A 16,994-nucleotide genomic window follows, 5' to 3' on the forward strand; every position below is an offset into this window, starting at 1 on the left:
AATTGGGGAAGGGAACGAGCCAGGAAGCCGCGCGGGAGGGCGCGCGCGCGCGCCCCTTTTTCAGCAGTGTGGCGGGGTCGCACGCACGCCCGCCTCGGCGGCTGGGCGCGATTTGCGACAGTGGGGGGGGCGGTGGAGGTGGCGGCGGCAGCGGCAACTTTGCGGCAAGCTCGGGCCGGGCTTGCTTGACGGCGGTGTGGCGGAGGCCCCGCCCCAGGCGGCAGGAACCTGGAGGGAGGCGGAGGAATATGTCCGAGAGGGAAGTGTCGACTGCGCCGGCGGGAACAGACATGCCTGCGGCGAAGAAGCAGAAGCTGAGCAGTGACGAGAACAGCAACCCAGACCTCTCTGGAGACGAGAATGTAAGTGCAGCTCCTGGCAGTTAAGAGACTCCGGAGTAAAAGTTTTAAATTCTTTTAAAACGGGGGGCGCGGGGACGAGCGGGCTGCTGTGGGGGGAGGGAGAGGTGTCACTCAGGAAAACGCGGGCGTGCGGGAGAAAATCGAAATTGTCTACGGGGATTTTGATGTGGGGCCGAGAGCAAACAGAAACTAGGCGAAGGAGAGTGGTTCTAGTGTTTGCCTGGGTCTGAGAGGTCTGCCCTGAAATCAGTTTGCTTGTGATGGGGAGTGTTTTGGCCTTTGGGGAGATTTAAGGGGAGAGTGCGGGTCTGAGATTCTAATAGTTTAAAAGGCAAGTTAGAGACTTTTCTAAGAAAGTTGAAAGGATGGGGCAGAGTTAGAGACCCTGTTAAAGGAGCGTTAAGGGTTGTCACTCTAAGACCCTTGTGGAATTTTCAGGTTGGAAAGAGATCTTCGTTTTGCGGAGTTTGGGGGACTTTATTAAAGGGGGTTTTGTGTCCGCCTCCGTCCTGTCCGCGGAGACCGGGTGCGCCTGAAGGTCGCCTTTTCTGTAGGAGGAGCCGAATTGAGAGGATCGATTTTTGATTTGGGGGTGGGGAGTGACTACTTTTGAGGAAGGAGTAAGAGTGGGCGATTTCTTCTTTGAACGTTTTTACTTAAGATAAAGGGGGGGGGCGACCTGGAAGAATTTAGGCAACAGTGGTATAGGCAGATGTATTTAAGGATGGGCTCCTGGCTTCGCCAAGTGCGAGATGTTTTACAATCAGATTTTTTTTAAGTTCTGAAATGGATATTCGTAATCATTCGGTACCAACATTTAACCCAACTGAGTTTTAGTTGACTCACCAGTAAGAGCCGAATTGACATAAATAAGCTTTCAGTTTCATGTTTTAGGTTGATAACCAGTAGGGTCAACGAAATATCTTGACAATTTATTCAAAGATATTACTCCAAAAGGTGATTCTCCTTCTCATGATATATGACAACTTGTGACTATCTTAAAAATCCTTAAAATGTTTCAGAGAGTGGCGTTAAGTTCTTCATTTTCTCCGTTTGGCTAGTTTTAGGAATAAATGTTACATCTTCCACATTCAGTTTCTAAATTCCATGTCATAATTCCTAGCTGGAACATGTAATGGTGTCATGACTAAGATGGGAAAGGATTCTTTTTGCAGAGACAAGATAGATATTCTTGGGATTGTCAGTTTGTGGGATCTTAGACTTGAAATTTCAGGAAGCTTGGGTGTTAAGTGTTAGTTTTGTATTTTTCCCCCGATTGTGCGCCCCAGTCTCCCTGTACATTGGGATCGAAGGTTTTTTACCCTCTTTTTATTATTTAGAGACCGTTCATTTTATTTCTGCATTTTCTTAAATTTCCCTAGGCAGATTAGAGAATTAAGAGCACAGATGCTGGATCCAAGTGATAGGTTAAAATTTCTGCTCTATTTTAATCTTGACCTTGAGCTTGACTGATATAATTGTCTTAGTTTCTTAAAAATGAGGATGGTGTTGTGTGGTATTTACCTCATAGAGTATTTGTAAGCATTAAATGAGTTAATATAGCTAAAGTACTAAGAAGAGTGTCTGTCCCATGGTAAGTACTATATACGTGTTATTTATTTATAATAATTACTACTACTTATTTATGATTACATAGAATAATATTTCTGGTCCTTCCACATACTTAATAATCAAGCAAAATATAATGAAACTGTCAAACCTGTTTAGAATGAAGAAACTTGCAGAAGACAAAATAAAGCTTATTGTCTTCTTGCAGACCCTTAAAGGAAAACATATTCTTTGTTGCCATTTTAAAGCTGTTCAAGACCAAATGATTGGATTAGCTTTTGTTTTGGTTCCTCCATTTGGATAGACTTAATTTTGTGTGTGTGTGTTTGTGTGCGCGCATCCCTTGGAAGCCTTAATCTTGTAGAGTCTTTTCAAAATAACATTTTCAGATGTGTGAAATACAGGATATGAGGTTGCAAACAAATTCAGTTATAAAATTGTACACCATTTTATAAAATATTTCTAAAATTTTAGATGTAGCACTATACTATATGTAGTTTATTAGCACATTAAGTAACAAGATCTAGCGGTGGGTCAGATAGTAGTAATGGGCATAAACACTTTTTCGAAGTATAATATAAAAATATTTGATTTCTATTGGTGACAGAGTCACAACTTCAGTAACATTAAGCATGTATGTTACCTAGATAATAATAGAAGGAAGTGCTAAATTTTAAAGGTGGCAAAAATTAAGATGCAAATTTTTTTCCCCATTTGAGTTCACATGCCTTCTGAATTTCATCCATGTACCCCTGACTTAGGGGCAGTAGTAAGGTAAGGGAGTAGAGAACATTGTATAAAAATGAGTTCAGAAAAAATAAGAGCAATAGTTTTACTCTTCAGGGCGCCAAATAATGGCAAAAGGCCAAAGCAGATGGGGGAAGAATATGTTTTTGAGTTAGAGTTAAGGTAACTTGAGCAGTTACTACTGGTAATGTGAGTCAGAGAATTATAGGCACATATTTTAAATTCATTGTGTATGTTATCTGCCATTTTATTGAACTTTTTGAGATCATATGACTGCAAAATAGTTGGCTTCTGCAAGAGTACTAATGGATGCCTTGGTAGTAAGATCAGAGGACTGAATCTAGAGACTTGTCTTTTTGCTTAAGCAAAAGCAGAGATGCAGGGCATCTCTGTGGCAAGATGCAGGTACAAATTACTGTCCTGTGTCTGTTTCCTCGTTTGGCAAGTGAAGATGGTAGTACCATGTCTGTTGCACAGTATCATTCTTTACTTTGAGAAGGGAATAGGATGGAAGTCAGCCTGTGCATACATTAGACACTCAGCAAAGACTTGATTTTAGTTTAAAGATAAAATGGAAGCATGTTGGCTGTATTACATTTTCATTTGATTCCATCTTGATTTGCCTTTGGAGGAGATGGGTAAATTAGGTGGTCAGAAGTAAAATAAGCAATGTGCCCTATTAACGAGTGTTTTGTGTGGCCTCTTTACACAATGTAAAGCTCAGTGTTTAGCCAGAATGTAAAGAAACTGGTATATAAAAATGTCTTAGAGGTTTTAAAATTTCATTTCTCTAGTGTTAAAAGGTAATTTTATGGAAAAAATGATAAGTGAACACATGTTAAAACGTTTACTCAGAGGGAACCAGGCAAATGTTAATATGGTAATGGTTAACCCGCAGAATCAAAACAGTACAAATTTATTAACATATGGAGTAAGGAATGGAGAGATGAGTTCCAAATGGAGACAGAAACTTTTTTTTCCCTTGAGTGGAAGGGAAGACATTTTGAACCTCTACTGTAGAGACAAAATTTACATGTCTATCAGTTATTCATAATGAAAAAAGAGTTGTGGCTGAGTACAGTGGCTCATACCTGTAATCCCAGCACTTTAGGTGGCTGAGGTGGGAGAATCCTTTGAGTCCAGGAGTTTGAGACCAGCCTGGGCAACATGGTGAAACTCCGTCTCTACCAAAAATTAGCTGGGTGTGGTGGCCAGCTCCTGTTGTCCCAGGTACTCAGGAGGCTAAGGTGGGGGGAGGATCACTTGAGTCTGGGAGGTGGAGGTTGCATTGAACCAAAGACACAGTGGGCTACAGAGGGAGAGCCTGTCTCAAAAAAGAGTTATAAGATAGCTCAGAGACATAGTGGAGGGCTATAGTCTGCTAACTTGGAAGGGTGTGCTATATAGATAATGCATAGTTTTCCACTGAGACAGAATTGTTTTCTACATTTGATTTTAATTATGTGAATACGACTGAAAGGGTGAAGAGAAAAAGAGATTAAAATACCATTTTCTATTTCTGTAAAGACTAATGACATTTACATTAAATTACAATTCAAATATTTGTTGAGTACCTACTGCTTGCTACACACCTATTTGATTTATGGTATTTATTTAACCTTCTATATAAAACCAACTTTAGGAAGCAATAATTTAGAAATAGCCCCTAAAGCAGTGTTTCCTAGACTGTTTAATAGGCATTTCATGGAAAAAAAGGCTTCCTCTGGAATGTATTTTAGAACTGCTGCCCTAAGGTGATAGATTTAAATAAATCTTTTCTTTCCAAAGGAGACATTGGAATCTGTAATCAGGAGGTAGTGGAATCCTCTTCTGAGATTAGAGAGCTGAGATTAGAGGGCCACTCGTGTGTGAGATAAGGTATGAATTAGGAGAATTTTCAAGGTTTCCTGCAGTCATTTCTTTCTTTGGAAGGATTTTACTTTAATTGTGATGGAGGGTCTCTGGAGTTCTGATAAATGAGTATTACTATCACTTTAGAACGAGACAGTTTTAACTTATAAATGGCATAGAATATATGTAGCAGTTTTAAAAAATTCTAAATGGTTTGCATTATAAGCAGAATTTGAATAACAGGATTTAAAAAAGTGACATCTAACGTAGAAGCCATTAACACTCCTGCTTCAAACGGCTACCCAGCTCCATGCTCCAGACTGAGCAGCAGTCAAATAAATTATGAAGACATATACATCAGTCAGATTTAAGAGTCACAGCTTTGGGGTGAAATTCCAGCAACCCTTACCAGCCAAGAGACCAGTTAGGCTTTTTCAACACTTCCAGTACCTTTTGTAAAGAGCTGTAAAGATAGTTAATCTTTACAGTGTATTAAAGTGACTGGAACAGACCAGTGCCTTATTAAAGACAGTATTACTCTTCCATTATTCTCATTAGTGTTTATTTCATTTTCATTTTTGCTGAAATATAAAATATCTACAAACCTTCTAACGTGTAGCTGGATTTTGTTTATGCTTATGTGGAGGCATGAATACATTTTTTTCTTCTTGCAGAAATTATTTCTCTTAGGTCAGTCAGCATCTTCCCAATAGTTATTTACTGCTAAAAACAATATTGCTGTTTCATGCAATTTTTCCTTATTTATTGCTTACAGGATGACGCTGTCAGTATAGAAAGTGGTACAAACACTGAACGCCCTGATACACCTACAAACACGCCAAATGCACCTGGAAGGAAAAGTTGGGGAAAGGGAAAATGGAAGTCAAAGAAATGCAAATATTCTTTCAAATGTGTAAATAGTCTCAAGGTATGTGCAAAAAGACAGATCCTTTGGGCTGAATGCTAGGCTTCAGAAATTATTTCTCTGTGGCATGCATTTCGTACTGAGGATACTCTGTCAAGTTGTAAATATATTAAAGTTACAGTGTTTTGAAGGGTTTTTTTTTGTAGTTCAGACTGTATATCTATTACAGTCCATTCCATGTTTAGTTTTTTGGTTTTGTTTTTTGTTGTTTTAATTTAAATATGTGACACTGGGTGTTGCAGGATGTTTTTGCTTTACTGTTTGTATTTGAATTAAAGATTTGGGGAACTATTACTCTTCATATTTTGGTAAAACTTAAAAAAGCCACTTCTGGCATCAGTTTTTAAAAAGAACTGAATGTAACCCATTAACTTTGAGCAAGTATAAATTGAAACAGATGTTTTACTTTTGTACAGTTTTTGTCCTTTGTTTTATTTGTAACTGTTTTCAAATAAAAAGGTGTAAAAATTTTTAAACTTTTTAATATTAAATTTTTGGGGAAAAGATGGTTGGGGTTATTTAAGTTAATGTGTCCCCAGTAGCATTTTTATTTATAAAAAGGGTTACTGGTGTTTAACATATTTTCTTTTATATATGTACAGTTTTTTAAATGTGAGGTTATTTTTTTCTATACTGAGGAAAAATGTGTATTATCTCGTACATATGTAAGTTAAAACCCCTGAATATCGAAATATATTTTTTTATAAGTAAAGTCTTGGGAAAGCATAAGAAACTATGACTGTAACATTTTTCTGTCTGTGTAGCAAAAATTCGATGCTCAGTGTGTCAGATTTTACTCCTGTAAAAGAAGAGAAATTAATCTCAGCCTATTTTTTAAAAGTGAATTATAGTTTCATGTGCATCCTTATTTACACTAACGTACTACTTTTAAGTATTGTACCTGGAAGATGTTTTTAGCTGCCTTTTATACTTAAGGTAGTATTTCAGAATCCTAAAGCTGTGGCTTTTCAAATGATGAGAAAATGAAAGTTGTACTTTAAAAGTGAAAACAATGCCTTAAACTGAACGTGAAAGTCAGTGTTAAATGCCAGAAGATGGCCGGTAAAATCCTAAAGCTGAAAAATAACTTTGTGAACAAAAGTGAATAGTTGTTCTTTGTACATCTCCTATAGCCTCCTGGTAACTGTGAAGTTACAGTTTATTTCTTCCCCTAGTCCCCAGTGTTCAGATATTCTGGTTCTGACTAACAGAAAACAGTGTTTTGAGTGGAGTCTGCTATGCTTCACTTTACAAGGGAAAAATTTAGTCTTATAAAATTTAGTGAATGCCAGAGATGCTATTAAGGCCATTTGTTAATTTCCTATTTCAGAAAAATAAATTGTGTCCTTTTGTGTCCACCAAAATTACCTGGTTTATTGTGATTCAGCATATGATTGTCTTAAGAAAATAAAAGGCAAATATAAGTGTTTTCATAGGTAAGTGGTTATTACCTAACTTGTGATTTCAGCCTTTGGTTGTGATAAAACTTTATCATACACAATATTTTAAAATGTGAAAACTAGACTAGTAGACATCTTTTAATTTTAGTGTCAAAAGTTAGCTTATGTATGATACACAAAATAAGGATTGCATTTTGGAAAAAAGTTAGAAGGGGATAGGTTAGTTTACTATAATTTTCTGGTTTGTAAGTTACATTAATTTTTTTCTTATTTCATGATTATTTTATAGGAAGATCATAACCAACCATTGTTTGGAGTTCAATTTAACTGGCACAGTAAAGAAGGAGATCCGTTAGTGTTTGCAACTGTAGGAAGCAACAGAGTGAGTGTTAAGGGGTCTATTTAGTATTTGACTTGATTTCCAGATCTTGTGTTAATGTAATATTGAAATAGAATAGTTTCAAAGTACATTTTGTGAAGCTGGTTTAAATTGATTCTCTTATGTAAGTGAAGCTTTCTAGAAATTAATTAAAACTGGTATGTATGGCTGAAAATACATCTTTATTTAATATATTACCCCTAATTATGAAACAGGTTTTATATTTGTATTTGTCTTCATAAATGTTTGGTTGAAAGAATTGGTGTCCTTTCTAAAGTGATTTTGGTATTTATCATTCAAATAGCATAAGAACTGGCTGTGATTTTTTAAAATTAAGGTAATTAATGACTCTGTAAATGAAAGCATAAATCCAGTAGATTTAAATAAGTTATTGGGATGTTTTAGTTATTTGCAGTAAACATTTGAGTTTGCTTTTTTTTTTTTTTTTTGTTTTGAGACAGGTAATGTTTGGTGGTGGTTTTTGTTGTTGGTGGTGGTGGTGTTTGTTTTTGAGAGAAAGTCTTACTCTTTCCTCCAGGATGGAGTGCAGTGGCTAATCAAGGCTTACTGCAGCCTCAACTTCTGGGGCTCAGGTGATCCTCCCACATCAGCCTTCTTAGTAGCTACAGGCATGCACTACCATGCACTACCATCCCTGGCTAATATTTTTGTAGAGATGGGGTTTCACCATGTTGCCCATGCTGGTTTTGAACTCTTGGGCTCAAGCAATCTACCTGCCTTGGCCTCCCAAAGAGCTGGAGTTGCAGTCATGAGCCACCATGTCCAGCCTTTTAAGGAAATTTTATAATGAGATGTAAGGCTTTAGGCCTTTTACTGTTTGACAGGGTCAATTCATTGAAACTCTAAATATTTGTAAGTTACCACTGAAGTCGATAACATGAAATAATAACTTTTTCTTTCTTTTTTTTGTGTTTAGTCAAATGTAGGTTTTAAGATACTGTAGTCTGCTTATAGCTGTTTAGTTCCAAGATTCTTTGAAAGCAACAATTCAGAGGAAAAATTACACAGTTTTAAGAAAAGGTTGAGATTATTTTTTTCCTAGTTGGGAATGTAGCCATTAATTAAATTTGAATCGACTTTTAAGACACCACTGTAAACCTAAGTTAATAATTAGCGTTGATAGTATTATACTTGGTATAGTTTGTGCTCCAGTATGCTGATTGCAGAGTTTAGGTTTTCTAACAAAAAGAATCCCTATATTTATTTAAAGTGACATAAAGGGATGTCATATAGTTAATTGAATTATAAAAAGTTCTGCTGTTAGAATTTCTTTAAAAGGAAGAAAGAAAAAGAAAACAGTTATCACATAAGACATAATCAACCTAGTTAGCAGCCATATAAATAATTTTTTTTGAACATTAACATAGGAGATAATGAATTAATAGGTTGTGATGATATACAAGATCTTCAGAGGTCTTAAATACTATTATAAAATATTAATAGGTTTTTGCTAATGTGACTGACTATAAGCTATGAGAAAAATGGGACCGGGCACAGTGGCTTACGCCTGTAATCCCAGCATTTTGGGAGGCTGAGGCAGGTGGATCACCTGAGGTCAGGAGTTCGAGACCAGTCTGACCAACATGGTGAAACCCTGTCTCTACTAAAAATACAAACATTAGCCGGGCATGGTGGCGGGTGCCTGTAATCCCAGCCACGCGGGAGGCTGAAGCAGGAGAATCACTTGAACCCGGGAGGCAGAGGTTGCAGTGAGCCAAGATCACGCCATTGCACTCCAGTCTGGACAAGAGTGAAACTCCGTCTCAAAAAAAAAAAAAAAGAGAAAATAGAAAGGAATTTACCAAAGTTTAGTATTACAAAATTGTATATGGTGTATGTATAGTTTTAATTTTAGAGTATGTGACAAATGAAAAGAGGTATCATACATGTTAAAGTTAATATTTGATTATCTGCACCCATGAGAAAATAATTCATTAGGCAAATTGTAGACTTTTAAGTATGTAACTAATATGTAAATACTCAAACTATCCAAGACTTATTTTTATTTGAATTTTTATTTTTTATTTTTGGAGACAGTCTCTCTCTCTTTTGCCAATCTTGGCTCACTGCAACCTCTGCCTCCTGGGTTCTAGCGGTTCTCCTGTCTCAGCCTCCCAAGTAGCTGGGACTACAGGTGCACACCACCACACCCAGCTAATTTTTATATTTTTAGTAGAAACGAGGTTTCACCGTGTTACCCAGGATGGTCTCGATCTCCTGACCTCGTGATCTGCCTGCCTCAGCCTCCCAAAGTGCTGGGATTACAGACATGAGCCACCGTGTGTGGACTTTTTTTTTTTTTTTTTTTTTTTTTGAGGCAGAGTTTCGCTCTTGTTGCCAGGCTGGAGTGCAATAGCGCAATCTCGGCTCACTGCAACCTCCGCCTCTCGGGTTCAAGTGATTCTTCAGCCTCAGCCTCCTGAGTAGCTGGGATTACAGGCGCATGCCACCATGTTTAGCTAATTTTTGTATTTTTAGGAGAGACAGGGTTTCAGCACGTTGGCCAGGACGGTCTTGATCTCTTGACTTCGTGATCCGCCCGCCTTGGCCTCCCAAAGTGCTGGGATTACAGGCATGAGCCACCACGCCCGGCCTAATTTTTATTTTTTAATAGAGATGGGGTTTTGCTGTATCGCCTAGGCTGGTCTCAAACTCCTGGGCTCAAGCGATCCACCTGTCTCAGCCTCCCAAAGTGCTGGCATTAAGTGAGCCACTGTGCCTGGTCTCCAAAAACTTTTTAATTATGAATTAAGGGATGATAAACCACAACTACTTTGGGGTTTTTAACTTTATTCACTTTGAAGAGTTGGTGCAATCAAATGGATGAAATATAAGTTTAAAAGTTTGGAAATCAAAACCATTATTACTGGAGTATTTAATATACTCTGTGTATTATGTAAAACATTCAGCTTTATAATGGCTTCTTTAAGCTCACAGGAGGTATTTTAAAGCAGTAGTTTCTATAGTATATTTAAAATATGGTTGTGATTAAAATATGTTTAAAAGTTGGAGAGAGTATGTTTCTATACTTGAGATGAAATTTACTGTATTTTTATTTTCTTTAGGTTACCTTGTACGAATGTCATTCACAAGGAGAAATCCGGTTGTTGCAATCTTACGTGGATGCTGATGTATCCTTTCCTGGGTTTTTAATATCTTTGGTCAAAGGAATTTATTTTCTTTTTTTTTTTTTCCCCCCGAGACGGAGTCTCACTCTGTCGCCCAGGCTGGAGTGCAGTGGCCAGATCTCAGCTCACTGCAAGCTCCACCTCCCAGGTTTACACCATTCTCCTGCCTCAGCCTCCCGAGTAGCTGGGACTACAGGCACCTGCCACCTCGCCCGGCTAGTTTTTTGTATTTTTTTAGTAGAGACGGGGTTTCACCGTGTTAGCCAGGATGGTCTCGATCTCCTGACCTCGTGATCCGCCCGTCTCGGCCTCCCAAAGTGCTGGGATTACAGGCTTGAGCCACCGCGCCCGGCAGGAATTTATTTTCAATAAGTGCACCAAAACTTTTATAAATTAATCAATTCCCTAAAGTTAGTGTCCTTTCTTAACCTATTTCTTCACTATCACCCAAGAGAATCCTGGTATCTAGTTTTCCTGACCCTTAGAAATCCATTGTGGTATGTGTCAACTCAGCTAGGCAAAAAGAAAAAGAAGAAAATCCATTGTGGGATTGATGTGCTGGTTGGGTGCAGATGTCTAGAGAGATAGGAGCGTTAGAAATCTAGTAATAGAAAATGTTAGCAAAGACTGGGTAAAACCTCCTTTTTCTTTGACCTTGTCTAGAATATATCATTTCATTGTAGTTATAATGATGAACTTGGGTTGTGACTGGTAGTCATTCCAAGTATTTGATCAGTGAAGCCTAGGAAGAAAAAAAAAGTTTAGGAAAAATAAAATATATGCATATTATATATATATAATATATAAAAAATAAAATAGGAAATAACATATTGCAAAACAGGTTCATAAAGAAACGGAAAAATTTGAAAAGCCCAAGAGTTAGAGCAGTAAAAGCTAAATAATAGGATATTTCTTCCAGATCAATTTGAAAAACCTAGCAAACAAGGCAAGGCAAGGACATTCAGTTTTCTCTGAAAGATACTAAAATGTGACCTGTTGTTATATTGAGAATATCTCACAAAGAAAGAAGTTGAAAACTGAATTGTTCTTATTTAGATATTTATAGACGTATGGGGATAGAGCAGAGGTTAAACTACAGCTTGCAGGTTGGCCACCTGTTCTTGTAAAGTTTTGTTGGAACACAACCGTGCCCATTCGTTTGTATGTTGTCTGCAGTTATTTTGGTACTACAACTACAGAGTTGAGTAGTTGTACAAGCAGCTAAAGAGTAAACAAAATTGAGTGGAGAGACTAATTTTGTTTGATCATTTGTTATGGATTTTAGACCTCAAATTACCATTGTATATATTTGGTTGTATAAGGAAAATTGAAAACTTTTGTGTCAAAACCTTTAGCAGTTCTTTGTAAATTTCTATTATAATTATTGACATGTTTCTTTTTCAAAAACATTGTGTTTCTTAACTGTGGAATTTCTTAGGCTGATGAAAACTTTTACACTTGTGCATGGACCTACGATAGCAATACAAGCCATCCGCTGCTGGCTGTAGCTGGATCTAGAGGCATAATTAGGATAATTAATCCTATAACAATGCAGTGTATAAAGGTGGGTTTTTCTGGTTGAATTGTAGATCTGCTTCTTTTGAATCCACAACTGTAAAAGCTTGTAATGTTAAATTTAAAACTAATGGTATGAATGTAACATTTCTGATTTGATTTGTACTTTTCTTACTGCTCTCTTTAGATGAATCTTTTGAGACCTTTGTCACATTTGGGTAATGTAAATTGAGGAATAAGTGGAGAAATGTTAATATTTGTAGTGTTTTCTTTTTAAATAATTTACCTCCTTCACCCTTGTCTTGGTTTGCCTTGAGAGGCTCTAAATGAACAATAAGAGCGAGTCCATTTTCCAAGACACCTAAACTGGAGGGGGGTTGTCAAAGGGACTTTGTAAGGAACATAAAGATGAAGCCTAGGAAGTTGATAAGAAGAGAAGTTTTTCAAATCACTTTCATCAGCTGTTTTTAACTGTGGGGACACATCAGAATCACCTGAGGATCTTTTAAACCCTACACATATTGGAGCCTCCGCTAATCCGATCAGAATATCTGCAGGTGGAGTTTTGAGCATCTTTTTTTTTTCTGCTTTTTTTTGTTGTTGTTCTTAGACAGTGTCTCACTCCTTTGCCCGGGCTGGAATGTAGTGGCATGATTATAGCTCACTGCAGCCCGTCTCCTGGGCTCAAGTGATCCTCCTGCCTCAGCCTCTCAAGTAGCTGGGGCCAATTTTTAGTTTTTTTTTTGTGTGTGTGTGTATGAAGACAGAGTCTTGCTACATTGCCCTGGCTGGTCCTGAACTCCTGACCTCAAGCGATTCTGCCTTAGCTTTCCAAAGTGCTTGGATTAAAGACATGAGCCACCCACTGTGCCTGGGCCCCTTTTTTTTTTTTTCTTCCTTTTCACTTCAAGTTTGTTGGGTGATTTTGTATGCAGCCAAGGTTGAGAACCACTACTTTAAGTGAAACTATTTTTACGTTCTCTAAAGATTTATGAAAAAGAAAGTACTGATTTTGAGATGGGAAACTTGAAATGTTTTCAATTTATTGTAGCACTATGTTGGCCATGGAAATGCTATCAATGAGCTGAAATTTCACCCAAGAGATCCAAATCTTCTCCTGTCAGTAAGTAAAGGTAAGAGAAGCAAATGTTTCTTTAGTCTGTGCAGTTTGTCAGCATTAAGATGGAGTCACTAATGTCAAGAGAACCTTGACAAATAGGAAAAGCCATGAGAAGAGAGTTCACATGGTTGTATGTCTGATCATAATAACTCACAAAAAAACACAGCCACAACGTTGCACAAAGGCCATCACAACCTTACACAGAAAATACTGCCAGTAAGTGCCTTTCCACTCTCAGACTGGCATCACCCTTGTTACTGATTTTGTGGCCAATCTTATTTCAAAACAATTATGTAATCCTTCTCATTTTTTTTCTTTAAAAACCTCTGTCTTTCCTTTTCCTCTTGGAAAACACACATAATTTACTTTGGCATGTACATTCTCATTGCAGTGCTTTATTTCCATATAAACATCTTTGATTTTAGAGAGCCTGTTACTTAGGTTAACAAGTCCTGTTTTATTTCAAGTCTAGTATCTGATAGTTATTTTTCCTGATCTCTCTCCTCCCACTCTGTACCCTCCAGTAGGCCCCAGTGTGTGGACAGATAGTGTTCTAAGGGGGAAAAAGCCAAATTAAAAAAATTTTTACAACAGTAAATTTTAGTAGGAAAATCCCAGGCTATGTTAGCATATCCAAATCATTCTGTCCAATCGTGTAATAATAAATACTACATATTAAAATTCATATTGCTTTTTTGTTTTTTAGAAAAGCTTTTGTTTTATAAAGGATTCCTTATAGAATTTCTTAAAAATGCTAAGTTTTCCAGGATAAGTTATTTGAAATATTGCCATAAAGGGAAAGCATTGCATTTTGGAAATCACTACCTCTAGGAAGAGTTGATTACTTTTTCTTGTCTCTTGATAAACACTAATTGGGGCTCAGATATTTCTGAGCAAATGTATAGGCCATAATGCCTCACTTGTTCTAAATATTACAACTTTTTTTTTTCTCTTTTTTTTTTTGTTTTTGAGACAGAGTTTCACTCTTGTTGCCCAGGCTGGAGTGCAATGGTGCAATCTTGGCTGACCGCAGCCTCTGCCTCCCAGGTTCAAGCGATTCTCCTGCCTCAGCCTCCCGAGTAGCTGGGATTATAGGCATGCACCACCGTGCCAGGCTAATTTTTGTATTTTTAGTAGAGATGGGGTCCCTGACCTCAGTTGATCCGCCTGCCTCAGCCTCCTAAAGTGCTGGGATTACAGGTGTGAGCCACTGCGTCCTGCCTCACTTTATTTATTTATTTAGTTTTGAGACAGAGTCTCGCTTTAGCACCCAGGCTGGAGTGCAGTGGCTCCATCTCGGCTCACTGCAACCTCTGCCTCCCAGGTGCAGGTAGTTCTCCTGCCTGACCCTCCTGAGTAGCTGGGATTACAGGTACCCTCCACCATGCCTGGCTAATTTTTTGTATTTTTAGTAGAGATGGGGTTTCTCCATGTTGGCCAGGCTGGTCTCAAACTCCTGACCTCAGGTGGTCCACCCGCATCAGCCTCCCAAAGTGCTGGGATTAGAGGTGTGAGCCACTGCGCCCAGCCCAATATCACAACTTTTAACCCTAGTCATCCCCTGTTGTGTCAGTAAGAGCATTTTTGAAAATGAGATGTTTGAGCATGAATAAGAATTTTGCTGCAAATGATACTATCAAGAAAGTAAAAAAGTCTATCCAAAAGGAGAAAAAATATTTCTAAATCATTCTAATAAAGGACTTTGATTTTTAGTTTTTGTTTTTGGAGACAGGGTCTCGCCCAGTCACCCAGGCTGGAGTGATCATGGCTTACTATAGCTTCAACCTCCTCAGCCTCCCAAGTAGTTAGGACTACAGGCACGTGATGCCACACCTGGCTAATTTGTTAAAAAATGTGTTTGTAGAGATGAGGTCTTACTGTGTTACCTAGACTGGTCTCAAACTCCTGGCCTCAAGCAGTCCTCCTGCCTCGGCCTCCTAAAATGCTGGGATTACAGGCATGAGCCCCGATTCTCAGCTAATAAGGGACGTGTATCAAGAATTTTTACAGCTCAACAATAAAAAGACAGCCCAATTTAAAAACGGTTGTGAATGACATTTCTTCAGAGAGCATACACAGATGGCCTCTGACCACATGAAAAGATGTTTAACATATTAATCATTAAGGAAATACAAATCAAAACCACAATGAGATACCATTTCACACCTACTTAGGGTGGCTGTAATAAAAACCTTAGATACTAACAAGTATTGACTGGCACAAGAAGAAATCAGAGCCCTCAGGCACTGCTGGTGGGAATGTAAAATGTAACTACTTTGAAAAACAATCTGGCAGTTCCTCAAAATGTTATAGTCACTAATCCTAGGTGTTTACATATGTATATATATCCTAGGGTTGTGTGGGTGGGGGTGTTCATATGTATCCCGAAGAGAAATAACATGTCCATACAAAAGCTTGTACAAAATTGAAATCAAGGAATAATTTTTTTTTTTTTTTTTGAGACAGTCTTGCTCTGTCGCCCAGACCGGAGTGCAGTGGCATGATCTCGGCTCACTGCAAGCTCTGCTGCCTCCCAGATTCACGCCATTCTCCTGCCTCAGCCTCCTGAGTAGCTGGGACTACAGGCACCTGCCGCTACGCCCGGCTTATTTATTTATTTTTGTATTTTTAGTGGAGACAGCGTTTCACCGTGTTAGCCAGGACGGTCTCGATCTCCTGACCTTGTGATCCGCCTGCCTCGACCTCCCAAAGTGCTGGGATAACAGGCACGAGCCACTGCGTCCGGCCTAGGAATCATTTTTACAGCACTGTTAATTTTCACATGTATTACTACCTTTGGGGTATTTATGTGATGCATTTATATTCACAGACAGAATGAACATTGTTGTATTTGAAGCTTATATGTCTTTACATTCTTTTTTTTTTTTTTTTAAAATACTGTTTTAGAGACAGGATCTCACTCTTTCAACCAGGCTATAGTAGAGTGTTGTGATCACATATCACTGTAGCCTTGAACTTCTGGCCTCAAGCAATGTTCCCACCTCATCCTTCTGAGTAGCTGGGACTACATGTGCACACCACCATGCCTGGCTAATTTTTAAAAATTTTTTGTAGAGATATGGTTTCATTATGTTGTCCAACCTGGTCTCAAACTCCTGGCCTCAAAAGATCCTCACACCTTGGCCTCCCAAAGTGCTGGAATTACAGGTGTGAGCTATTGCACCTGGCCTGCTGTACATTCTTTATTAATGTTTAATATAACATTGCTCAAATTATAGCTGTATAATTTTTGAAGAAGGACTATCATTCTATAAAATTGTGCATGATATATGTAGTTATGTTTTTGGCTTACTATAAAAATCATAAATCTCAGTCCCCTTTTAATTTTTTAATGTGAGTGTGGTGAAGGGAAAAGCTAGTATCTTGTTCTGTGGTATAAAATTGCTTATGTCAAATCTGTATTTTATCTCAAAAGTGTATTTCCATCAAATTAGGTTATTTACAGAAAGTTATTTGAGATAAATATGCTTAAAATATTTTTCAGGCCACATAAATATTTCTTAACTTACTGTCTTAGTCCATTTTAACCTGGCATTAGAGAGTAAGAACAAGAAAATGAACTTCAAGCCTTTTTTTTGTTTAATAATTGGAATTAAGTCATTCATAAGGGTGGCACTCTCATGACCTAACACTTCTCATTAGATCTCATCTCCCAACACTGCTGCATTGGGATTAAGTTTCCCAACATGCTTTTTGGGGGGCTCATTTAAGCTGTAGCATTCTGCCCCTAGCCCCCAAAATTCAAATCCTCACATATAAAATACATTCATTACATCCAATAACCCCAAAAGTTTTAACTCCTTCTGGCATCAAGTCAGGGTTACATCTCAATCAGATATGGGTGAGACTCAAGGCAGGATTCCTCCTGAAGTAAATTCTCCATCTGTGGGTCTGTGAAATCAGGCATCTTACCTATTTCCAAAATACAGTGGTAGGATAAGCATAGGAGAGACAGT

The 16,994-nt window shown here is 38.0% G+C and overlaps 1 protein-coding gene across 2 annotated transcripts in view; it reads left to right on the top strand.

Annotated features, from left to right (window-relative positions):
- The first annotated feature begins 226 nt into the window (after window positions 1-226).
- Window positions 227-16,994, top strand: part of EED (embryonic ectoderm development) — a 34,686-nt gene continuing 17,918 nt past the window's right edge. For both annotated transcript variants that reach the window (XM_050755853.1, XM_050755854.1), the window contains exons 1-6: window positions 227-362; window positions 5,305-5,457; window positions 7,144-7,236; window positions 10,320-10,385; window positions 11,821-11,946; window positions 12,949-13,030. In XM_050755853.1, the coding sequence (XP_050611810.1) occupies window positions 249-362; window positions 5,305-5,457; window positions 7,144-7,236; window positions 10,320-10,385; window positions 11,821-11,946; window positions 12,949-13,030 (634 nt within the window). In that variant the 5' untranslated portion in view covers window positions 227-248. The remainder of the gene's footprint in view (window positions 363-5,304; window positions 5,458-7,143; window positions 7,237-10,319; window positions 10,386-11,820; window positions 11,947-12,948; window positions 13,031-16,994) is intronic.

Source organism: Macaca thibetana, chromosome 14 (assembly GCF_024542745.1).
Source record: "Macaca thibetana thibetana isolate TM-01 chromosome 14, ASM2454274v1, whole genome shotgun sequence".
Classification (NCBI taxonomy): domain Eukaryota; kingdom Metazoa; phylum Chordata; class Mammalia; order Primates; family Cercopithecidae; genus Macaca; species Macaca thibetana.